This window comes from Marmota marmota, unplaced genomic scaffold, assembly GCF_001458135.2.
Source record: "Marmota marmota marmota unplaced genomic scaffold, marMar, whole genome shotgun sequence".
Taxonomy (NCBI): domain Eukaryota; kingdom Metazoa; phylum Chordata; class Mammalia; order Rodentia; family Sciuridae; genus Marmota; species Marmota marmota.
The window spans coordinates 15,082,970-15,108,256 of record NW_025999880.1 but is presented as its reverse complement, the minus strand read 5'-3'; the positions used below and the strand labels follow the sequence as shown (position 1 = coordinate 15,108,256).

At 48.7% G+C, this 25,287-nt stretch overlaps 1 protein-coding gene across 2 annotated transcripts in view; it reads right to left on the bottom strand.

The window, feature by feature from the left end:
- Positions 1 to 24,603, bottom strand: part of Mpp3 (MAGUK p55 scaffold protein 3) — a 28,693-nt gene extending 4,090 nt beyond the window's left edge. The window contains exons 1-19 of one of the 2 annotated variants that reach the window (XM_048790595.1): positions 24,426 to 24,603; positions 24,098 to 24,176; positions 23,265 to 23,316; positions 22,901 to 23,019; positions 22,587 to 22,664; positions 21,371 to 21,451; positions 21,021 to 21,158; positions 19,217 to 19,298; positions 17,744 to 17,829; positions 16,957 to 17,031; positions 13,464 to 13,660; positions 9,844 to 9,908; positions 8,483 to 8,503; positions 7,926 to 7,967; positions 6,663 to 6,827; positions 6,479 to 6,559; positions 3,973 to 4,066; positions 3,690 to 3,798; positions 1,904 to 2,026 (exon numbers count right to left, since the gene is read on the bottom strand). In XM_048790595.1, the coding sequence (XP_048646552.1) occupies positions 1,904 to 2,026; positions 3,690 to 3,798; positions 3,973 to 4,066; positions 6,479 to 6,559; positions 6,663 to 6,827; positions 7,926 to 7,967; positions 8,483 to 8,503; positions 9,844 to 9,908; positions 13,464 to 13,660; positions 16,957 to 17,031; positions 17,744 to 17,829; positions 19,217 to 19,298; positions 21,021 to 21,158; positions 21,371 to 21,451; positions 22,587 to 22,664; positions 22,901 to 23,019; positions 23,265 to 23,289 (1,581 nt within the window). In that variant the 5' untranslated portion in view covers positions 23,290 to 23,316; positions 24,098 to 24,176; positions 24,426 to 24,603. Of the gene's footprint in view, positions 1 to 1,903; positions 2,027 to 3,689; positions 3,799 to 3,972; positions 4,067 to 6,478; positions 6,560 to 6,662; positions 6,828 to 7,925; positions 7,968 to 8,482; positions 8,504 to 9,843; positions 9,909 to 13,463; positions 13,661 to 16,956; positions 17,032 to 17,743; positions 17,830 to 19,216; positions 19,299 to 21,020; positions 21,159 to 21,370; positions 21,452 to 22,586; positions 22,665 to 22,900; positions 23,020 to 23,264; positions 23,317 to 24,097; positions 24,177 to 24,425 lie in introns of those variants that run through there. The other variant, XM_048790602.1, reaches the window with a different exon arrangement.
- Positions 24,604 to 25,287: the final 684 nt, after the last annotated feature.

The following is a 25,287-nucleotide window of genomic DNA, read 5'->3' as shown; positions in this document are numbered from 1 at the left end:
CGTGGTGCTGAGAATCGAACCCAGTGCCTCACATATGCCAGGTAAGTGCACTACCGCTGAGCCCCAGCCCCAGCCCCAGTAATCTAATTTTAAATGGGCAAAATATATGTAAAGACATTTCTCCCAAGAGGATACACAAACGGCCAATACACACATGAAAAGATGCTCAATGTCATTTGCCACTGGAGAAATATCAATTAAAACCACAGTGTGATACCAGTTCATACCCACTTATGATGGCTGTAATGAAAAAGACACTGGAGAGGATGTGGGGAATGTGGAACCCTTGAATACTGCTGGTGGGAAGGTAAAATGGTACGGCTGCCTTGGAAGACTGGAATTCCTTCAAATGTCAAACAGCAATTACCAGCAATTCCACTCCCATGTCTATCCCCAAGAGAAATAAAAACATATGTTCACATAAAAGTTTGTACATGAATGTTCATAGCAACATAATTCATGATAACAGAAAACAGAACAATCCAATGTCCATGAGTTGATGGACAAAGGAACAAGATATAGTACTATTTATGATGGAATATTATTCAATAATAAAAAAGAATGTGATACTTACATATGAATGGAACTTACAAATATACTAATTAAAAGAAGTCAGATAAAAAAGGCCAAATAACGTTGGATTGGGCAGAGGGGAGTGAGGGGAAGGGAGGGGGTTTGGGGGAGAGCCCAGGTACTCACCNGGGAAAGAAGAAGAAGCGCTATTTCAATCTTCTCTTGGGTTTCTACTGTCTGTGGGAGCGCGCGAACACTGTTTCCTGGACCTTTAGAAAGCATCTCCTGAGATTGCAGATGCTCTCATGAAAGTAAAAATTGGTGACAAGGGAGAAGAGGAGGGAATATTTTGAAAGTGGGTCTCTATAGGGACGGGGAGGATAGAATTCCCTATTCCTGCATGGACTCATGAGAAGCCTGAGCCCCTGGAAGCAGAATGAGCAACAGAGGACTGGGAAGGGATGGTGGAATGAGATGGGTATTATCACCCTATGTACATGTGTGACTGCCATGACTGGTGTGACTCTACATCGTGTACAGCCAGAGAAATGAGAAGTTGTGCTCCATTTGTGTACAATGAGTTGAAATGCATTCTGCTGTCATGTATAATTAATTAGAACAACAACAACAAAAAAGGACACATATATGATGCCATCTGTATGAAATATTTAGAAAAGATGAATCTATAGCAACAGAAAGTAGATTAAGAGTTTCCTGAGGATAGGAAATGTTTGGTATTTTGGCGGGGAGGGGGGTCAGAGTTTTCATTTGACAATTTACAGTCAAATGACAGTTATCAAATGTTTCTATTGCTGGTGGGTCTGCAAGTTGGTTGTAGCCAATATGGAAAGCCGAATGGAGATTCCTTGGAAAACTGGGAATGGAACCACCATCTGACCCAGCTATCCTACTCCTTGGTCTATACCTAAAGGACTTAAAAACAGCATACTACAGGGACACAGCCCTGTTTCAAACTACTTTGAAATGAATGATAATGACCTTGTTAGTTGTTGATTCAACTTAAAAAATACTTGGGTTTGGCTGAGGAGTTCAACAGATGAGTGTGGTTTGTCACACTCGGATCAGATCTCTGACAGATGTCAATCCCTTACTGGAGGGAGTTGCATATGTGGGCGAGTGGGGGTGGTGAGCCTAGGCAAGGCCACCCTGCCTGGATTGGGAGGCACTTCTAGCTATCTCACCTCGAGCTTTCTGGCCAAGTGACCATCTTGTCTTAATCTTGCCAATAGGCAAAATGGAAAGGTAGTCTCGTGCAGAAGGTATGTCCTTTGTCCCTCTTCCACTGAAAGAACCCTTCTGCAGCTAGAAACATTCCCCAGAATCGTCCCCTTTAAGCCTTCATAAAGGAAAGGATCAGCTTGAAACTTACAAGTGGGGCTGCTGTGTCCTCACAAGCTGGGGACATAGGTGGTGTCTTCCTTTTTTCCTGAATTGCAGGCTTTACAAATATAATATAGGGTTTGAACTCTGAGGTCCTCAGCTGTTTCAGTGCCTGGAAAAAGAAAGTTCAGGAAAATTACACACCTTTGAAATATTCTATTGTGAAACATCCTTTCTGAAAGCTCAATTCTCGGGTACTCCCCTCGCATAACCTCAACAGCAAAGGTCCTGGTGACAATGGACTTCACGGGCAGACTAGCTGCACACTTACTCATCCTCTACTTGACACTGAACTCAGCCATACCCTGAAGAACAACCAAAGCCTCAGTTCAGAGTCGCTGACTTTTTTAGCTCAGATCCCTCTAGCTCCAATTAACCTTCTCAGGCTCTCTCCACCTGCCCATTCCTGACAGTCCAGGGAGCAGGATTCAATGTGCATTTATTTTGTCTAATATCATCAATTTGTCTACATTCATGCAAACTCTGTGCAATCACGCATGCCTCCTTCTGTGAGTCAAAGAAAAGATTTGCAAAGCAAATGAAAACATGACCTAAGGGATTACTTGGAAAGAACTTGCAGACTTTAGGGTTTTCCATATGCAAATCATACATACAGTTAATGAGTATTTACACTCTCAGAACCTCTATTCAAAAAACACTGGTATTAAACTGCTACATGCCCTATCTGCACATGCAAAGATCAATAAAATCACTTTTTTAAAAAACTTTTGAAATTGAGACTTTGAATTTTGATCACCAACTCCCAGTAAGTCCAAATGAGTGAGGCTTTTCCCTTATAGGCAAAATGTGCTTTTTGAAATGTTTCAAGTCAACTTCTGTAAAATAAGCTTACAGTTTATATCATAAAATAAAAGATCTGTTTCTATAAAGGAAAAAAAATTCCTCATATGAGTTCAAAGCTTGGAAGTTTTTCTGAAAGACAAGGTTAAAAAGATGGCCAGGCCCCTGTGGAGCCCGCAGCTTGCTGGGTGTGCAGAACTGGAAATGGCTTTGAAGCTCGCACAGGGTCACATCTCCCTCCCTCTTTTTCCCTTTCAAACTGCTCTCCAGACTGCCTCACCCATTGTCTCCCCCAGGGGTTCCCTATGCCACTGATTTCACTTGTCCTGGTTGGGGGAGGACTGCCTGGCACAGAGCGGTTGGGGGAGGACTGCCTGGCACAGAGCTCAGCCCCAGCTTTGCCTGGGGACTTACATCTAATTCTCTGTCATGCTGCAACTGGTCAGGGGGTGTGACTGTTTTTCTTGTTTTTTGGTACTGAGGATTGAACCCGGGGGCACTTAACCACTGAACCACATCCCCAGTCCTTTTTTATATTTTATTTAGAGAAGGATCTCTCTGAGATGCTTAATGTCTCTCACTAAATTGCTAATTCTGGCTTTGAATTCATGATTCTCTTGCCTCAGCCTCTAGAGCTACTGGGATTAGAGGCACGCGCCACTGCGCCCGGCTGGTGCCACTAGTTTTTTTTATGTAATTTTCTCCAAGCAGGGGTTACTGTCTTAGGTCTGTGGACCACCAAAGGGTCTATGAGCTCCCTCTAATTAATGCAATATTTGTAGATAGAGATACATGTTTAGGGGTTCAAAGTTTTCATTCTATTCTCAAAGAGAGACCCAAGGACATTTAACATCTGATATTTCATACTTTCAGACTAAGAATTCCTTAGACAGAGGGCAAACGTTCTGTAGCTACAATCCTCCAGGTTATAAATTCCATTCATTAGACACGCCCCCGCTGGCCCAGGAACTCACTTCCGGTTCCACGTCCACCAAACAAACTTTGTTTCTGGCCATGACAGCCCGAATGGCCTCCAGGCTGGTCCCATAGAGGTTTTCCTTATATTCACCATGCTCCAGGAACCTAAAGCACCAGCACAGGGGAAGAGAACTTTAGGTCCTGAGCTTTCTCAAAGTAGTTTAAAAAAAAAAAAAAGTGGACTTCCCAACACAGCTTCTCCCCCACTTCCCTGCCCCTTCTGGAAGCCCTCCTAGAGGTCAAGCTGCCGAGGGCTAACTGGCCCATCAAGCAACATACTTGCTGTGATGTAAGTCGGCCTCAAATGCTTGCTTAGACACAAAGTGATACTCCACCCCTTCCTTCTCGTGGCTCTTTCTGGGTCTGGTGGTATCTTTAAAAAAAAAAAAAAAAAAAAAAGGAGACCTGGGCAAAGAGATGTCACATCACAATGAATGAGAATAGCATCAACCTGTGCCCTCGCTCAGGGGGCATTCGTTGAGTGTCCTGGGGGTCAGGTACTGTGCCTTTTCCAGACTTATCCACACAACTCTTCAGGGAAAGCAAAAGGAGCCTCCCATTTTACACCTGGGGAAACTGAGGTTCAGGGAAGTTAAGCACAGCTCAGTGACCCACAGCTAGTAGGCAGTAGAGCCAGGGCCACTCTCTTTATCTCATGCTCTTTGCCAGTCTGCTGAACTGCCTTTTTTGATGGGGCTTTTAAGGACCCTAGTTTTTTTTGGGGGGAGGGGGGATACCAGGGATTGAACTCAGGGACACTCAACCACTGAGTCACATTCTCAGCTCTATTTTGTGTTTTATTTAGAGAAAGGGTCTCACTGAGTTGCTCAGCGCCTCGCTATTGCTAGGGCTGGCTTTGAACTCTTGATCCTCCTGCCTCAGCCTCCCAAGCTGCTGGGATTGCAGCTGCACACCACCACACTCAGCCAAGGACCCTAGTTTTTAGGTCATTATTGTTTTTCTTTTTCTGAGAGCAAGAGTGCCACAAATACATTGGACCCTGCTCTATGCTTTTAATTCTTTATTCACTTATTTCTCTTTTTGAGAGAAAAGGAGGCATGAAGACAGACAGCCCATTATGGATTGGCTGTGTTTCAGCAGGGCTGGATCTCAAAGAAATACTTTTAACCCAAGGGCTCCCCCATCCATTTCCATAATGATGCACACTTCTGGGGATAATCAGGTCCTTTCAAAGCAAGGGCACCCATGAGGCAACATGCAGCTTTTTCTAAAAGAAAACACAGGAACTTAAAAGGACAAGGGTTTTTTGGCCCTTGGGGCACACATGGGATGCTCTGTGTTCTCTGTGTGGCATCCTAGTCCAACCCGTGGACTAGGAGAGCTAGTAGGTCATTTCTCCAGGTCGTTCCCTTGATTAAAAACTTTTATTCACCCACAGACTAGATTTTTCAACACCTCAACAGCACATAAGACCTTCATGACTGCCCAGCCTCTGACTCAGCTTCGCCTCAGCTTCACCTCCTGCCATGTCATCCATACTAACAACCCAGTCCCCAGCTCGGTTACCCCAGGTCACACCTACATCCCTTTGCACACGGCCCCTCTGCACAGTAAGCTCTTCTTTGCCTGGAAAATTCCTATTTACTCTTTAACACCCAGCATAAAAGTCACTGTCTCTGGCAACCATCCCTGACCCTCTAGTTCCTAAAACCAAGCGAGGACAATCTTGAAGGCCCCTGAAGTCACCTAGGCCCATCACAGCTGTGATGCCAGAATGGCCTCCACAGCCTTACCAGCTCCCCAATATCCCTGCCACTTCAGTTTGGAACTGAGACAATTCCAACAGCCTCTAGGGTAAGCTGTGGGCCCCGACACTCCATGGAGAGCAGTAGAGTCAAAGAAAGGCTCTGGTAGGCACTCTGGAAAGTTCTATTCCTGCTGCCATAGCATCCCCTCTTGGTAGCCACCAGGCATCCACACTGCATAAGTGTCCCAAGAGGCCAGCCACAGCCAAGGGCAGGATGTGGCAGGCAGCAGCGAAGAAAAAAGCCTTTGTACCGTTCTTAAGCACATGGTGCGGGCAGGCTGCCTGGTCCAATCTTGGCTTCACTTATCAACTGTGTGACACTGGGCAAGTTAGTTAACCTCATGGAGCCTCAATGTCCTCCTCTGCAGAATGGGTTTCTCAGAGGTACCAGGAAGGCAAACCAAGGTTCTGCACACAAAAGCTCTTGGTGAAGAACATGGCACTTCTGTCCTCCTGCTCGTCCTCCTCCTAATCATTATCCTCATCACATTCAGGACCAGGACCGTGGCCCAGGGGTCTTTGCATCCACGCTGCCTATAGCAGCAGGAAGCCCGAGGAATTGGCAGGGGTGGCATTACACAGGAGTGAACCCCCAACCCTGACAGGCTGGAATCCAGCTACAAGGGAGTGCTAAGCAATACTTCTCTGGCCTGCTCTCTTATCTAAGCAGGACAGCGGGCAGAGGAGTCAGAGTCACAGGGAAGAGGAGGATGGAAGACCCCCGATGTGGGGATCCCCTGGGTGTCAGGTGGAGGCCACTGCTGTCTACAATGTGCTCTGGACTCACCTCCCTCCCCTTGTGGGAAGCAAGCAGGTGGCCCCCCAAGCTTCCACCCGAGAGCATCTCAGCGCGCCACTGAGTCAAGTCTCTTCCCATCACGCCTATATGCCACAGCAAGTGGTGCCTGGTGGTCCCTCACACCCAAAGTATTAAAAGAAATAAGATAAACATGAGGAATCAAGTCCCCATGAAATAATCCTCTGCAGGCACCCAAGCACGCACACCAGCCTTCTTACGTGGAACAGCAACACCAAAGCGCTGTGGGTTCTCAGCCACCACCTTTTGCTTCAGCTCATGGAGTCGGGCTCCGAGAGACCCTGGGAAACAGAGGGAAGACTGACAGGGTCCCAGTTGAGCTTTCTCCTCACGCCTCTGGTGAGGAAACCAGCCCACTTCCCAGAAACCCAGGATGTCACCTACCAATCAGAACCACCAGGCGGGGCCGCTCACCGGGCTGCTGTTGGTACCTGGCCACCTCCTCGTAGGTCAGTAACTCTGGGGACTCAGCGCTGGCGCACATCTTCCCTTCCTGTGAGCCACTCAGCCTCTCCCTGCAGCCTAGCCGGAAGCTCCTCCGGAGACCAGCTTAGAGAGGATCAAAGAGACATGGAGGCATCTGTCCCAGGATCTCCCAGCAAAGACCTTCCTTACCTAGCCAGACCTGGTAGAAGGGCTGACCCCACTGACCTCCCCACCCTCCTGTTTAGAAAGAGGCTGTTCAGAGAGCAAAGTGATATAATGAAAGGGTGGCCCCCCAACATCCGAGTAGGGTTCAAGGTCACTATTTTGCTTGGCATGTAACTGACCTTGGGCAAATCTCTGTGTCTCTCTGAGTCTTGATTCCCTAATCCATGAAATGGCAATGCAAATGTGCAATGGGTGGTCCTACATTGGATCCTGGATCCAGGAAAATGCTTTAAAGGACATTTTTGGGACAACTGGTGAAATTGTAATAAGAGTATATAGTAGAATTGTATGCATGTTGAGTTTCCAGAAATTGATCATCATCCTGAGTTAGGTAAGAGGATGTCCTTGTCCTCAGGAAATACATGCTGTGGTACTTAGGGGTAAAGAGGCATGGCTGCATCTAACTCTCCCAAGACTTAGGAGACAAATGCATAGGAGTAGAAAGGGCAGGGTGAGGCCAACAGGGCCACAGCTCACAGCTGGGAATCTCCTGTGAGGACATGGGAGCTCTTCCTACGATTTCTACCAATACTTGATAAGTTTGAAATCAATTCAAAATAAAAGTTAAAAGACTTTTTGCCTGTCTCTAAGGCCTTAAAAAAAAACTGATTAAAATTTTAAAAAAAGTGAAGGTACTTTGGAGACCAGTTTAAAAAAAAAAAACGCCATGAATGTACGGTGGTGGCAGTCACACTGAATAAACTTCAGTTAGAATGATGATAAAATTAGTGTTAACATGGTGCTCAGTGTGCCCTTCCAGCCAGGGCTCTTTCCCCAGTGGCTGGGTAAAAGCTGGGGTGGGGGACCCAGGGATGGACAGGCTCAGCGCCTTTTCTGGTTGACAGCAATGCAGAGGAGAGGATCCCGCAGGCCGGCTGCTCTTGGCCAGCTCCTGGGCTCCAGGTGCTCTGCCTGAGCCTTTCCCCACTCAGAAGCCTGAGGCTACAGCTGTGCAGGGGCTGGGAGGGGGTGTTGGGGGAGAGCCCAGGTACTCACCCACATAGTGCCCCTTGAAGTACCCCTCACAGTCACAGGTCTCTACGAACCAAACAGAGGGAGGGAGGCTAGTGAGTCATGCTGGACACATCTTCAGGCCCAGAGGGACCCAATTCTTGGATGGCCAGGCAGAAACCTCCAGAGTGGTCCCAGAGGAACTCAGGAAAAATACCATATTTGGGACAATTCCTTCTGCTTCACGGAGTTCTCCATGCTTAGGCCCCAACAGCCTTCCCAAGCCCTGGCAGAAGTTCTGGGCAGAAGATCTCTTCCTGGTCCTGAGTTGGGACCAGTGGGAATAAGGCAGAAGAACAGTCCCACTGCCCTGCCCTCCTCTCTTGGTCCTACTAGCTGCACCACACGACAGACCCATTCCAGGGGGGGATGGCCCCTTCATGTTGGTAGGAGGGAAAGGGCCTTGAGGCCTTGAATCCCATCCCCACCCCACACATCTGGCTGTAGACAGATGGGGAAAGGAAAATCAGCCCATCCAGCCCCAGATGTTCCACAGGAAAGGAGCCTCACTCGTGTGCACAGGGGACAAATACCAGGCCTACCTTTGTCACAAGGCTGATCATCTGCGGTTTGCACAAAAGACAGATGGGACAGCATTAGTGGAAGGGACCATGAAGCCCTGCGGCTAAGAAGAAGCCACAGCCTTAGGAGCCTGAGGAGCCCTCCATCTGTCTCCTGCTCCTTTCCTCCAACAAACCTGTGATCTGAGCTGTGGTGTGTCATTAAACCCCAAGACCTGCTCTAATTAGTCTTCTTGTGTGTGTCTCATTAACAGCCCAGGGAAAACAGCTCATGGCTGGTGGAAGCAGCCTCCAGGCCAACTTCCAAAGCAGCCTTCCCATCTGACACTGAATCTAGAAAAGTGGCCACTGGCAGTAACCAATGGAGAGGTTTCCTCAGGGGTCCTGCAGTGGGATTAGGACCTACTTTCCCTTTTCTGAGGTTGGAGGCTTGCCTGAGAAAAATAAACGCAGGTGCCAGAGGATGGGGTGGGGTGGAGCAGAGCTGGTGCCTGCTCAGGCCCCTTACTCAATTACAGCCCCTGCAGCAGAGAGGCCAGATTCTGGAAAAGCCTCCTTCTATATGAAGCCCTAACCTAGGGCTGTTGTGAAGGTTAAAAGGTGTGGCTCAGCCCTGGAGCACTTGCCCAGCATGCACCAGGCCCAAGGTGCATCCTCAGCAACACAAAAATAAATAAATAAAATAGAAGTACATAGAAGGCAAGAAGGTAAGTGGACATATTTCTTAAAGGTAATGTGTTACACAGAATAAGGCTGTCAGATAACATACAGGATACCCAGGGAAACTTGAGCTTCAAATAAATAACAAATGATTTCTTAGTATTCCCCAAAGACTACACGAAAAAAACCAATTCATTGTCTACCTGAAATTCAAGTTTAACGGATCATGCTTGATTTGTATTTGCCAAATCTGGTTACCCTCTCAGAGGCACGGGTCACTCAGAGCCTCCTCCATTCCCTCCTAAAATCAGCAGTTCTTGAAAACATCAGTCAGAGAACCCCTTGGGAAGCTAATGAAAGCTGCTGACAGACCCGCTCCCAAACACACACACAATAGAGGTTGGCACACAATTTCAGGAGCTGTTAACATACCCCTCAATACCATATATAGATCCTAAATATAGAAGCTCCTTTCTGGGGAATGGCTGCCCCCATCCCACCCTCAATTTACTCCCTCATGCCTCTCCCACCCCACGTTCTTCTGGAGGTCTACAAGTTCATACAGAACCCCCAAAGTCCTGTCTGCTCAGATAAGACCCCTCCACCCCACTGTGTGCTCAGATAAGACCCCTCCATCCCAGTGCCAGCTTCTTCCCAGAACAAAGTGCCCAACTCCTAACCCCAGTCCCTCCCTGAAGTGCCATCCCTACCAATCTACTCACAGGGGGGCTTCTTGAGGTTCTGGGGACTTGGCAGGGTGCCTGTGGCTCTTCGGTAACTTAGACGTCTGCAGGGATACAAGAGGATGGGGGTCCATGAGCTGGGATATACTTATAAGAGCAGGTGATGAGAGTCTTCTGGAAAACTTGGGACAACCAAGGTCTGGGTCCTACAGGTGGGCACTTACTCAGCCTCCCCATCCCTGAGAAAGCTGGAAAAAACAAAACAACTCCCAAATTCCCAGAACAGAGCTCAGCCCTAGAGTTGACCAAGATGGCTGTCAGTGGAAAAGCAGAGGCCAAGACCATATCTGAGTTGAGGAAACGCCCAGGGCTCTTGGAGGTATCTGGATGCCCACATTTAAATGCAGCCCATGTCAGTGACCATGTTGCCAAGACCCATGAAGCCACACATAGATGGGTCTGGGGGTCCCCCAAGGAAACACAGCAGCAGTTCTCATACCTTAACACCTCAGAACCATGTGAATTTTTATTAGAATTCAGATCTCAGGGTCTGCCCTGGGCCTGGTGAGGGTGCAACCTCCTGGTAGGAACTTACAGAGTAACACGTCCTCCTCCTGCACCATCACAGAGACCTTCCAGCTACACCATAAGCTCCACCAGGACGGAAGCCATACCTTCCAGCAGCCTCCACACCTGGCACAGGGCCAGCCCAATTCATAATGAATACCTCCTGAGGAAATTCCTAAATCAAAAAATCACACTACAAAAAATATGTAATAACATGGGAAATGCTAATGTCAAAATATCAAGTTAAAAAAGAAAAGAGAATTGCTTTTGCTATTCTGGGTCTTTTATTTTTCCATATGAATTTCATGATTGCTTTATCCATTTCTACAAGAAATGCCGTTGGGATTTTGATTGGCATTGCATTAAACCTATAGAGAACTTTTGGTAATATCGCCATTTTGATGATGTTAGTTCTGCCTATCCATGAACAGGGTATATTTTTCCATCTTCTAAGATCTTCTTCTACTTCTCTTTTTAGGGTTTTGTAGTTTTCATTATATAAATCTTTCACCTCTTTTGTTAGGTGTGAATCAGGCAGTATAGCGATACCAGACTTAAAACTATATTACAGAGCAATAGTAACAAAAACAGCATGGTACTGGTACCAAAACAGGAGGGTGGACCAATGGTACAGAATAGAGGACACAGAGACTAATCCACAAAGCTACAACTATCTTATATTTGATAAAGGAGCTAAAAGCATGCAATGGAGGGAGGATAGCATCTTCAACAAATGGTGCTGGGAAAACTGGAAATCCATATGCAACAAAATGAAACTGAATCCCCTCCTCTCGCCATGCACAAAAGTTAACTCAAAGTGGATCAAGGAGCTAGATATCAAATCAGAGACTCTGCGTCTGATAGAAGAAAAAGTTGGCTCCGATCTACATATTGTAGGGTCGGGCTCCAAATTCCTTAATAGGACACCCATAGCACAAAAGTTGATAACAAAAATCAACAAATGGGACTTACTTAAACTGAAAAGTTTTCTCTCAGCAAGAGAAACAATAAAAGAGGTAAATAGGGAGCCTACATCATGGGAACAAATTTTTACTCCTCACACTTCAGATAGAGCCCTAATATCCAGAGTATACAAAGAACTCAAAAAATTAAACAATAAGAAAACAAATAACCCAATCAACAAATGGGCCAAAGACCTGAACAGACACTTCTCAGAGGAGGACATACAATCAATCAACAAGTACATGAAAAAATGCTCACCATCTCTAGCAGTCAGAGAAATGCAAATCAAAACCACCCTAAGATACCATCTCACTCCAGTAAGATTGGCAGCCATTATGAAGTCAAACAACAACAAGTGCTGGAGAGGATGTGGGGAAAAGGGTACTCTTGTACATTGCTGGTGGGACTGCAAACTGGTGCGGCCAATCTGGAAAGCAGTATGGAGATTCCTGGGAAAGCTGGGAATGGAACCACCATTTGACCCAGCTATTGCCCTTCTTGGACTTTTCCCTGAAGACCTTAAAAGAGCGTACTACAGGGACACTGCTACATCGATGTTCATAGCAGCACAATTCACAATTGCTAGACTGTGGAACCAACCCAGATGCCCTTCAATAGATGAATGGATAAAAAAAATGTGGCATTTATACACCATGGAGTATTACGCAGCACTAAAAAATGACAAAATCATAGAATTTGCAGGGAAATGGATGGCACTAGAGCAGATTATGCTTAGTGAAGCTAGCCAATCCCTAAAAAACAAATACCAAATGTCTTCTTTGATATAATGAGAGCAACTAAGAACAGAGCAGGGAGGAAGAGCAGGAAGAAAAGATTAACATTAAACAGATACATGAGGTGGGATGGAAAGGGAGATAAAAGGGAAATTGCATGGTAATGGAGGGAGACCCTCATTGTTATACAAAATTACATATAAGAGGTTGTGAGGGGAATGGGAAAATAAACAAGGAGAAATATGAATTACAGTGGATGGGGTAGAGAGAGAAGATGGGAGGGGAGGGAGAGGGGATGGTAGAGGATAGGAAAGGTAGCAGAATACAACAGTTACTAATAGGGCAGTATGTAAAAATGTGAATGTGGATGTGTAAGCGATGTGATTCTGCAATCTGTATTTGGGGTAAAATTGGGAGTTCATAACCAACTTGAATCTAATGTATGAAATATGATATGTCAAGAGCTTTATAATGTTTTTCAACAACCAATAAAAAAAAAAAATTAAAAAAAAAAAAAAGAAAAGAAAAGAGAAGGGCTGGGGTTGAGGCCCAGCAATACAGCACTTGCCTAGCATGTGCAAGGCCCTAAGTTCGATCCTCAGTACCACATAAAAATAAATAAATAAAATAAAGGTATTTTCAACTACAACAAAAATAAATATTAAAAATAAAGGAAGAAAAGAAAAGCAAAACCCCAAATCCTGTATGTGACACTCGGGAAGGAAATAAATTGTACTGTTTATATGGTGATGAGATTTGGGATCATTTTCTTTTCTTAGTCCTCCTCTTCTGCATGTTCATATTTTATTTCTAACCTTTCTCTAAGGATGTATTGTAAAATACGGCTGGACCGCTGCACCCGAGGGTTCCACATCTGCAGGCTCAACCAGCTGCAGGCTGAAAATATTTGAAAACGGTGTGTCTGCACTGAACATTACAGACTTTTTCTTGTCATTATTCTTTAAACAATACAGTACAACAATGATTTACATGGTATTTCCACTGTGTTAAGTATTATCAGTCATCTAGAGATTCTTTAAAGTATTCAGGAGGATTATATAGGTTATACACAAGTACTACACCATTTCACATGAGGATTTGAGCATATCCTGATTTGGGCATCCACAGACAGTCCTGGAACCAATCCCCATTGACACTGAGGGACAACTGTATACATTAGCTTAATAATGTAAATATCCATGCATTCACTTAAATCTCAGCCATTACCATTAATTGGGGAACAAGAAGAAGAGACACAAGCGCAATTGATACTTACATAAAGGAACAATATTCAGTGGCTCCCTCTGGCTGTTGGTGGCAGAAACTTAGGGGTTTGTCAAGTAACTGGGCCATTGGCCACTTCAGAACCACCCCATGACAGCACCCCAGACCCACCTCTCCTGGAACTGCTTGGAGGGGATAAGGCCGGCTCGAAGGTTGGTGTCCCCCACTCTCTTGGCTTGCCACCACGTAGGGTCGTCCTGGCTCACCACCTCCAGGACCTGCCTGCGTTGGAAGGGCAGGCCTGCCTCCTGGCAGGGGATGGCCCGGTCCTCCCGAGGGTCATAGTGGAAGAGGGCCCGCATGAACACCTGCAGGGAAAGGGCCCCAGCAGAGGTGGATGGAGGTGGCCATGCCCCAGTGACAGCCAAATGATGGCAACCATTCCCGAGGGGGAACAAGTGGCCTTGACACTAGAAAACAAATCAGCAACACACTGTGCACATTTTTCTCATTGTTCTTCAACCATTTTGGACATTCCAGCCAGGAAATCCATCAAGAATTGGAAAATTAACAAATGGGCCCCATGACTGAATTTCTCTTTCCAACCTAAACATTTCCACAGTTACCGGATCTACTGTCCTCATAATAACCTCGTAGTGTATACATAAGGCAACAACTTATCCTGGGGACAAAAAGTAAAGGCAAGCACAATTTGAAACTCCACGGTTATTTTTACTACACCAACTGCTCCTAATGAAGTCAGCAGCCATCTGTTAAATAGGTAATCTAGACGTTCTGGTAAAAACACAAATATCAACAAAAGTGCTGTTCTTTACCATCACGTGGGGGTGGGGGTTGAGGGTGCTGGGATGGAACCCAGGCCTTGAGCACACTGGGCAAGCTCTCTGTCACTGAGCTGCACCCCAACCCCACCAACCCCCTTCTTGGTGGATAATTGACACATTTTTTACAGCTCAACCCTGCCTCATCTGTCACTTGGAGAGGCCCCAAATCCCTGCTTGCCCTGGAGTCCCCTCTCTGGAGAAGATGGTGTGAGGACACAACACATACTTACTTGTTCTCTTCTATAATCCAGGGGCATGGATTTATTTTAAGTATTTTGAGTTCTAGACCATTAGAGCCCAATGACTTCAACAGCAAATGGAAAGAAAAACCAAACCAAACCAAACCAAAACGGCCAAAGGTCTTCCTTCGACAGATCCAAACTACATTCCTTTATGTGCCAACCAGAAAAGATTCAGTTAGACAACAATAAGAATTTCTGACCAAATTTTGTGGGGGCAGAACCCCGCATCCAGCCATAGATGTTCCATGGGCCCTAGGCACCCAGAAAGATGTAATCTTAATTAAGTGGATACTCAAACGCAAACACTTGGATCAAGAAGAAATATTACAGGAGGGACAAGTTAAGGGACAGGCTATTCATTCTGTCCTCCAGGAAAACCAAGTTCTCTTCCTATATCAAGCTAGAGTCCTCGAAAGCTGCAAACAGGGACCACAGTTGCTTGTCCCAGGAAGACTCTCCTTCCGTCAGTGATATTTATACCCTGGGACTTAATCCAAGGGTGCAAATAAGAAACAGCCATGTAAAGATTATTTCTTCACTTGCTGTAAAAACACTGCCACTGAAGACCTTGTCCATTATTAAATCCTTATTCATCAAAGCATTTAGTGACATCTCCCCTGTGCCAGAAGCTGTTTTGTCCCTTTTTTCATGTACTTAGTCCCCAAAGCAGAGGTAGGACCGGCCTGCTTTCTTCCATTCACTGATGGAAAACATGTAATTCACTATCTTCTTTCTGCCCTGGCTGCCAGGAGGTTCAGATCCAAATGTATTATGAAATCACTGCAATGCCCTCCTCGCTCCTCTACCACCACCTCAGCTCATGTCTTTTTTCTTTTTTCTTTTTTGAGATAGGGTCTCATTATGTTACTAAGGCTGGCCTCAAACTCACAATGGTCCTGTCTCATCCTCACAGGTAGCTGGGACTACAGGCTTGGGACACTGTGCTCTGACCGGTTTCAGTTCCAGCCTTAATATTCTCTCAACTGGGCTTTTACAAGACCTCCTACCAGGTCTCCCTGCCTCCAGTCTCACCCACTCCACGCTCCTCCACTGGCTGCCAAGAGCTTTCTAAAACACAAACATGGCTGGATTGCTCCCTTCCTAAAACACCCTTAAGAACTTCTTACCATCTACAGAGTTCTCTCTTGGGTTATTGGATGTGCTCCCCCACTCCAGGGCTAGACCACTTCAGTGCACCCTGGGCTGACTTCCAACTCCCAGCCCCTGTATCTAAGGATTTAACCTCCTCTGGCCACTGAACGCCTGCTTTTCTCTAATTCAGCAGACAGACACTGCAAGAATGAATCCCCAGGTGCAGCCCCGCAGGAGCTGGAGTCTAGGTTTCCCTAGCTCCCCAGGGCACTTGAGCTGGATAACAGAAGCATGTATTCTACAGGGGATCCCTGAATTCCCCAGCCGGATTAAGCTCTGGTTGCCCACAGTGGTGACTTGCTGGGTAACATACCCCATGTCAGACTGGTGGCCTTCCTTTCCCCACCCCCTCACTGGAGTTTCCTGGGATCACTTCCCACCCACAAAAAAAAAAGAAAAATTGCATTTAAATCCTTGTCAGAATCAGCTTGTGTGTGTGTGTGTGTATGTGTGTGTATGTGTGTGAGAGAGAGAGACACACACACACACACACACCAGGGATTAAACACAGGTGCACTTAACCATTGAGCCACATCCCTCCCCCCTTTTTATTTTAGTTTTGAGACAGGGTCTCGCTAAGTTGGCTAAGTTGCTGAGATTGGCCTCAAACTTGCACTCCTACTGCCTCAGCCTCAGGAGTACCTGGGATTCCAGGCTCAGGGTCAGCTTCTAAGGGTGCTCACATGAAGCAGGAATTATGCCAAAACCATTCACAAAGCATTCAAGGCCATTCACACAAGCTTAACTTGCATTCCCAGCAAAACCCACTGCCACCCGGCCCCTGAGCCCCACCATTCCCCAAACATGCTCCCCGCCACAACTTCATGGAGCTCCTGTATAGCAGACCCCTTTGCCTGACCCTCCCTCCAAAGCCCTAGTCATTTTCACCCTCCTCCAGCCCCACCCCCAGAACCTCCACACTGTGACCCTTCCAAGGTGCCTCTGTCAGACTCTTCCCAAAGCACTTGTCACATGCCAATTAAATATACTCCCCGGACTCTCTTTCTGCACTAGGAACCCTCGAAGCTACTCATTGTCCCTGTCCCCAGCATTTGGCAGAGTGCCCTGCAAAAGAGGAGGTGACCTCCACAGGTGGGCTCACAAATAATCAAACAAATGGCAATTACTTCATTGGTCCAGAATCCAGCACATTTAGTACCTTCTCCTTCTCTTGATGGCCCTGAGTTTCTATTTCAATTAAAGTAACCCTGTCTTTTATTTCCAACCTGCGACAGATCCAGTTTAAAAAGAGGCAGGGTACAAACAAGTGAATCACCCTGTGACTGAATTAAAGTCTTCTGCTGGGCACAGGTTACTCAACTAGGTGCACAATCTGTTCCCAGTGACTGTCAAAACGTTGGCCTGGGTCCAGCACACCCACCCTGCCCCTAGCAGAGCATGCTCCAGGATCCCACCTCCCCATACCTTGCTCTCCTTGAAGCGGTCCTCTTCCTGGGTGGCTGGGATGATTTTGAGGGTAATGGATCCCTGGGAGTGGGCCTGAAGGGAGAGAGAACAGAGGCCAATCTCCTTGCAGGTCTGACCCCCCATGAGCTCCAGTCTCCCTTCCCAGTTCTAAGAACTGACTTACAGAATGAAAGTCAGACTCATGACCTTCTTCCCCGCGGCCCACCCTTCTAGGATGGCGCCCCAAATTAACTAAGGCAAAACTTAAAAATTTTCACAGGACACAGGGAGATTTTAAATGAGAACCCAAGGGCATGACATACATTGAATCCCAATCTTCCCATTCATGGCCTCTTGGGCCCTATTAGCTCCCCATCTTGCTTTCCTCTTGGGCCATTTTAATAACCTACTTTAGTTTTATTTTCCTCTGTCCTGCCTGATTTGGGGCTGCTCCCCAATTAGTACTTCCCTCTTTGCTTTTATCTCCCCAGACAGGTCTCTGCTGCCATTCCCACCTTTCTGGGAGGCCCCCTTCCCTCCCACCAGACAGAGACCTTGTCCCCAAAGCCAGAAACCCAGAGGGAAGCATGCTGTCAGATGAAGGCACAGCCTGCCAGGCTGTCTCCCAGCCCCACCTCACTCCTCAACATCTGGGCACACTGTAAGGCCACATTGCCTGCTGCCTCCTCATGAAAACAGTGAGGCTGAGCTAGAATCTGCCCTGGCTCTGGGAAGCAACCTGTTCTAGGTCTCTGAAGACACCCCCACCCCCAATATCCCAGCAGCGTAGTGTAGCTACACAGACCAGAATCTGGCTGATTTCGTCAGGCCGCTTATGTAGGACTGCGATCCCGTTCACTTCTCGGAGCTCGTCTCCAACGTGGACCAGGCCTAGGAGACACAGGGACTGACCATCAGGACAGGAAGGGGATCCGCCCAGGAGCTTGGAGCTGTGGGCACTGAGGAATGTACTGCAAGGCAGGCTCAACGTTTAGACAGTGCACAGAGCTGGGACACACTGAATCCTACTAAGTGCTAGGCACTCAGCATCAAAGTCTCATGGTCACTGGGTGACATCCACAATATACAAGCAGGCAGCTAAGACCCAGGAGGATAAAACAGCTTACCCAAGGCCACCCTGCTAAGAAACAACGGAGCCAGTATGCAGACACTATTATTTTGGTATAGGAAGTTGGGTTCCTTCTACTGCCACCTCTTCTTCTTTAAAGATATCATTAATTCTTCAAATTCCTGAGCTATAGACACACCCCAAGAACTGCCTTCTTAAATTTTATTTATTTATTTTTTATTTTAAGTTTTTATCTAAATTTTATTTTAAATTTTATTTATTTATTTTGGGTACAGGGATTGAACCCACGGGCACTTAACCACTGAACCACATCCCCAACCCTTTTTTATGTTTTAGAGGCAGGGTCTTGCTAAGTTGCTTAGGGTCTCACTAAATTGCTGAGGCTGGCCTTGAACTCTCCATCCTCCTGCCTCAGCCTCCTGAGCCACTGGGATTACAGGCATGTGCCTTCGTGCCTAGCTGCCTTCTTAAATCTTAACAAGGAAACTTAAAGGCCACAGCAAAGATCTCATCAGAGTGTTAGATACAGCCATCTATTTGCCTCTGCTTTAATGACAAGTGTCCCTGCATATTCAGACCCTATTTGCTATTCCCAGTGGGCAGTGGCCAGCAGCAGCACTCAGGAGGGGTCAGAAGTGCACGCTCCTGACTCAGTGTCTGCATGTCACCCCAATGCTCAGGGGGTTCATATGGCAAGCACTAGTCCAGGACTCTCCACAGTGAGGATCCCCCAGAGTTTAAATACAATGATCCCCCTACCCCAGGGGTTCACTTCCCAGCTCAGTAGTTCTTCCACACACCACTGATTCTCCATTTGTTTTCCACCCAAACAAATGTGGACATGAACACTCTCCCTTGAGTAAGAGCAGCTTGACAAGGCAACTGGAGGTGACAGGAAATGCCATGCCTGGCCCCATTTAGGAAACCCCCTACAAGCCCATGCTGTGGGCTTAACTAAGCCAACATATGAGACCTTTCCTGATTGCCCCAGAGGACCCCAGGCCGATTGTGTTTTCAATTAAAATTTCTACTGGGCCTGGGAAGGAGATGGAATTCAGCCCTACTCCCCAAAGCAAAACACACCCCAAACAGGAGACCTGAGGTAGGGGGAGCCCTGGGAGCAAAGGGGCAGGCTCTGGGACAATGGCCGCCACCTCAGCCAGGCTGGCAGCATGTTGCTGCACTCACCACTCCGATCTGCTGCGCCCCCTCGCATGATCCTTGCCACCACGACAGCCCCCGAGTGCTCATCCCGCCGGATGGTGGCACCCTGCATTGGAGACAGACAGGTAGGCTCCTAAGAGGTAGCCCCAATCCTCAACCTCAACCCTCTGGGCCCAACTGCCTCTTCTATCCTGCCACCTGCCATTGGGACCTTCCCAATGCTAGGATTCAATAAAACCAACATCTCCCATTAGTATAGCACCACACTTCCCAATTTACAAAGCACGATTACCCTGTGATATTTTTAGATGAAGGACTGGGGTTCAGAAAAATTAAGCATCCTCAAGGTCACACAGACAGAAAGATGGAAAGCTTTTTGTGACACTGAATCCAAAGCTTTCTCTATCACATCGCGGCCCTTGCCACTCACAAAGACACTTCATAATGAGGACAACATGTGCCAGCAAATTCTCAACCTGCCTCAAACAAATCACAGTGTTCCTGGGCCTCCTTCTGTTGTTGCCAAGAGAAACCAATCATGCCTCCACCAGAGCCTCAGGACCAGGACTTGGACCATGAAGCTCAGTAGAGATGACATCTAGGATGTGAAAGGCTCTAATGAGCCTTGATTTCCTGCCCAGGTGAGCTGGACGGTGCCAGGGCAAGAGTGAGGTGGAGAGTTGAGAACACTGGATTTGAACGCAGCTTGGCCACTGACCAAAATAAGCATGTGGCATTAGCAGGAAGGTCCCTTATCCTCTCTGAGCCTGTTTCCTCTGTCATATGGGAGAGCATTTAACTCACAGGGTCATTGCAAGAATTCCAGGAGGGAATGCATGCAAGACACTTACTGCATAGTAAGTGCTCAATAAATGTTAACCACTTATTATCGGCTGTACCCATAGACATAGTATCAATTTCATTCATGTCACCTATCTGAATTACAGAAGATCATTCTTGCTGACAAGAGAAGCCATCCATTAAGTAAGTACCTCTCTCTTCTTGTCCCTAGACCTGCCAGCTCTCCATCACTTATTCAGCTCTGAACTGCCAGCCTCCATCTCAGCGGCTGCATAGGAGGGCTCCCAGGATGTTTACCAAGTCCATGCTGATGGCCCCATTGTGCAGATGAGCAAACAGAGTCAAAGAAAAGACCTTTGCCTGTTGCAGATATGTTTCGCCACAGGTCAGTGGGTGAAAAGTGAAACTTGAGCACGGAAGCTGTGGTATTCTGTAGGGCAGGTCCTCAATGCTGTGGACTTCCACTTTCCTCCATCTGATAAACAACCCTGTCCCTCTGTTGGTAAATCAGTGCTGAACCAGGAGCAAGATAACTGTCAGCTGGAGGAATGGACGGGGCCCTGTGCTACCTCACAACTCAGAGCAGGGAACTGCAAACTTTTTCTATAAAGGACCAAATATAAATATCTTAGGCTCTGGGGGCCACACAATCTTGGATGCAGCCACTCAATTCTGCCACTGGTATGAATAAGCACAACCATGATAAGAAAAATTAAAAAGTATAAAAATAAGCTATGGGTTAGATTTGGCCCTTGGGCTGAGCTTGGCAACTTCTGTTTCAGAGCATAATGATCAGGGTCATGCCATACAGATGTGTAGGTTGTTTACTGCACAAAGTGGGTTGGCCACAGTTGTGGAGGGGGGCTGTATCCACTCAGATAAAGGGGTGCCCTGGACACTGGTAGCAACCCTGTCTGATGAAGCAGCCATCACATACCCTGAGGATGTCAGGAAGGTCCCTTCACAATTTTCTGGGTGGGGATAAGGTGCAGAGAAAGGGCAGGGACGAGAGATGGACACCACATACCAGGGGTTCCTTGTTCTTCACCAAACGGACAATCTTCACTGATTCTTCATCAAAATCCTCATCAATATTATCAGGCAGAGGGGGCAGAACAGGGTCGAAATTCTTCTGGGCAACTGTGTCATGTACCATGAGCACAGCCTGTCGGGAAGCAAGAGAAAAGAAGGGCTGGCCCTAGAGTTCACAGGGGTCAGGGGAAAGGGGCTGAGGGGGCCTCAGAACTCAGGCCACAGAGACTCTCACCCCAGATACCAATGCTGAGGACCCCTCAGGACCCAGAGCTCCCTCCCGCCCCCATCCCAGGAGACACGGAGATGCGATGCGTGGGTGGCCAGGGACTTCGGCATGACTACCCTGAGGTGGGGGGTGGACAGCAGCTGCAGCAGCTCCCGCTCATCGCTGTGCACGGAGGCGGCCTGCAGCTCCTCCATCACCTGTAAGACAGTGAGAGGGAACACCACAGCAGGCTGGGGTGCCCCTGCCTAAGGCTGTGGGGAGTCCCGCAGGGAAAACCCAGTCCCCCCCCACAACCCCCAAACAGCTTCAGCACCCAGGAGCACATCAGACCTTCAACCAGCCCAGGACTGAGGCACGCAGGGATCAGGAGAACCTGAGCAGGTCTAGAAGCAATCCTACTAGAGGCTGACTTAGTAAGCCCCTACTGTATGCTATTGCTTTATGTGCATCTCCCCAGTTAACCCTTGCAACAAACTAGATGCAGTGGGTACACTTTTGCCATTTAACAGATGAGACTTTGAGGCCTGGACAGATTATCTTGCCCAAGGTCACAAACCTCACATGTCATACAGGATTTGAACCTGGCCTTGACTGTCTGTACCCTCATTGCTATGCTTTTATGGATGAGGAAAATGGGGCTCAGAGAAGTTGCTTTAATGACAAGTGCTAGTGGTAAAGGCAGTGCTGAGCCTGAGCACTGAGTGATCTAACATGCTATTAATCACACTCCAGAGAGGAGACAGGTACGGGGGATATAGATCCTGACATAGTCAGGAGGCTGCACAGGGCCAGCTCCTGGGGTCGGGTGAGTCATTTCAGAGCTGATGATCTTAGTCATCAACCAGGACAGTTTTTCCCCATGCAACCCAGGGACCAGGACTGCAATAAGTTGAGAAGCATAAGAATCCTGAGCCGTTTAGTAGGGACACATTACAAGTCCCTTGACCTTCGGACTTCATGTTGGCCTCCTGAAGCACAAATACAAGGTGCTTATTTGACGTATTCATATCCCCAGTTCTCAGAACAGTGGGGAACTGCTGCTCTGATCCAATGCTGTCACCCAATGCTGAGAAACAGGCTTGCTCCAGACACACAGTAAGCAGGTGTCACCATGTCACCATGTCTCCTGGCCCAATCCAAGGCTCATGAGTTCCTCCCCACCTGCCAGGAGGCCCATGGAAGAGGAAGAGGAGGAAGTGGGGAGGTGCCTCTTCAACTTTGGGCTCCTGATCCCCCATGTCCCTAAGCTAAGCAATGGTGACCAAGGAAGAGGAAAGAGCTCTACAGGATGGGGAGTGCAGCTGATACCATAAGGAAAAACTTGGGACTTACATCCTCTGCCAGGGCCACTGCGCTGTGCAGGACTGGGGTTGGACTTTGCCTCTCATAATAGCGAAGCTTCTCATGAATCTGCAAAGACACCTGATTTCCAGTTTACCCTGGATACCATACTCCCCACCCATGGCTGTGAGGACACCAAGGACTAGGTCAGTCTAGGTCACCAACAGGGTAGCATATAAGAAGGGGCAGCTTAGTGGGCTGGTGAAGATGCTTCTGGGACAAGGGGATAACTCCAATGATCTCAAGGGCCACAGGCAGACAGGAAAACCCTCCCTCAGGGGAGGCATGCCCAGACAGAACTTCACCTTCATTAAGTAACTGAGGCTTTTCTCACTGAAAACGTCCCTCAGGAAACCCATCTCCTCCTTGTGGTTGGAGTCAGGCCTGAGCTGAGAGGTCAGCAGCGCCAGGGTTTCATGCAAACCTGAGGAGGGAATAAGAAAAAGAAGGGATGACAAATAAAGGTGGGGGGGACTTCCTGCCCCTGAGGACCCTGTTTTTGGACCCTCAGACAGCACTTCATCCCTGCCCTAAGGACCTCGCTGGGTTTGCAGGCAGGGCAGCTTCTAGAGGCCACACCAGCATAGCCTGGTCTCTTTCCAGCTCGGCTGCCTGGAAGGCTCCTGTCTCCAGGGCTGTGGCCAGCCCAGGCCGGGTGGGGGCACTCACCCGAGTCCTCTGATAGCACCGGCATGCCTGTGCCTGGCAGGTCCAGGTCTCCCTGCAGATTGGGGAGGGGGGTTTGCAGGTGAGTAGCACATTCACTCACCAGTGATTATACATCACCTAGGTCTGTTATGACCGATTTGGGGTTAGAAGGATCAAAAACTCTGCTCACTTTTTTTTCAGAGAGGAAGGAAAGAAAACTAAGATGTGTTGGGTGTTCCCAGTGCCGAGCATTCTGCTGGGTAATTGCATATCCATTTTTCTGAATCTGCATAAAGCCCTCAGGAATGGATACTAATGTTCCCATTTTACTGATCAAGAAACAGAAGCTCGGAGGGGTTCCGAAAGTAACTTGTGGCCCAGACTGGCTCTTCCAGGCTGGCTTTGGGGGTGGCCCTGCCTGACAGCAGGTGCTCTTCCCAGCAGCAGCTCCCTCAGCACTGCTACCTTCTCAGAGGCCTCTCTCAAGTCCCCTGCAGCAACACCCCCTTCAACAAGTACGGAGCTGGGCCTACAAGCGCCCCCCTCTTAACTTCCCCACCCCCAAGCCCCAACCTAAAGGGAGCCTCCAGAATGGAACGCAGAGAGGAGGCGGAGAAATGAAAGTCTGGTTTCTACTACGCTGGAAGGGGGGGCTCTATCTCAGGAGGCCCCCCCAGGGTACTCTGCAGCACGTGGACCTCAAAAAGTCCTCTTTCAGAAGGGGACAAGGAGAGTCATGATTCATTCATTCTGCAAACATGGAGCCAGCCCGCTGCGCTGAGCACCAGTGACACTAAGAGGCAGAAGAATGGTACCCAGGCCCTCCAGCCCCCTCCCCACCACTCCGGACTCACCCCCTGGCTGCTTCCCGCTGCGGCCCCCCTACTCTCCCAGGAGGCTAAGCACAGACTCCAGCTTGCTTTCCAAAGGAACCTGTGGGACGGACAGGGAGCGGGGAGAAATCCGGGGGTCGCTCGGAGGATGCGGAGCGGCGAAGATGGAACAGGACGCACGGGGTGTGGGAGCCGGGAGAAGGCAGATTGGGGACGGCGGGCCGGGGACAGAGCCCCGCAGCTGGGGGCCCAGTGGGCCGCTAGGCTGTGGGGCACACGAGGGACGGTCTGTGCCCACCCTCCCTCCGCCGCGCCCGCTCCCTTGTCTGCTGCCCGCGCCGCCTCCTACCTCGTCGCGCCAGGATCTNAGCCCCGAGCCTCGGCCGCCGCTGGCTCCGCCTTCGCGGGCCCCTCCCTTCGCTGGCCTCGAGGGCGGGGGCGGCGGAGCGGCGGAGGCGTGGCGGGGCCGGGAGGGGCGGGGCGCGGACGGCCCCGGCGTGTGGCAGCGCGGCCCCGCGGCCCAGGCGCCGCTCGCAGCCTCGGACCCCTCCCCTCTCCCCTCCGCCTCCGCGAGCCCGAGGAGCCACCGCCTGGGCACGCAGCCAGCCTCCCTTCCGCCCGCACCGCCAGCACGCACCCCGCTCCCTGCGAGTGGAGGGGTGGACACCTGCTCCACAGAGATTCCGATTTTGCAAACATTTATTGAGCGCCCTCCAAGTGCCAGGCACTGTGCCAGGGGCTGGGGCTTCAAAGGCGATCAAGGCAAGAGAGGCTGGATTTGAAGAACACCCAAGCATGGGCGGGGGGCCGGTCAGACTCGAGGGCAACTCGCTGTAACAATGCAACGTGCTGGGAAAGATTTATCGGTGCTCGCTACCCTGGCGGCGCGGAGAAGGGAGGGAGAAACCGCGCTGGGAAGAAGGCGGGTTGGATACCGCCTGGGTGTAGGGGGTGGGGCTGCGTGGAAAAGGCGACTGGAGTCCAGGGGCTTCTCCTGGGGTGAGTTCTGAAATGGCAGTGATTACCGCCGACTTCTCTGCTGACTCGGTGCCCCTGGTGCTCTTCAGATCAGTTAACATCACATTAGCATCTGAGAGATAGAGACCATCCTTATTTTGGCTCTACAATTGAGGAAACTGAGGCTCAGGGGTGGAAGGATGTGTATGGAGAGAACAGGAACTGCTGGGTGAATGAGCAGGTGGTCGAGGATA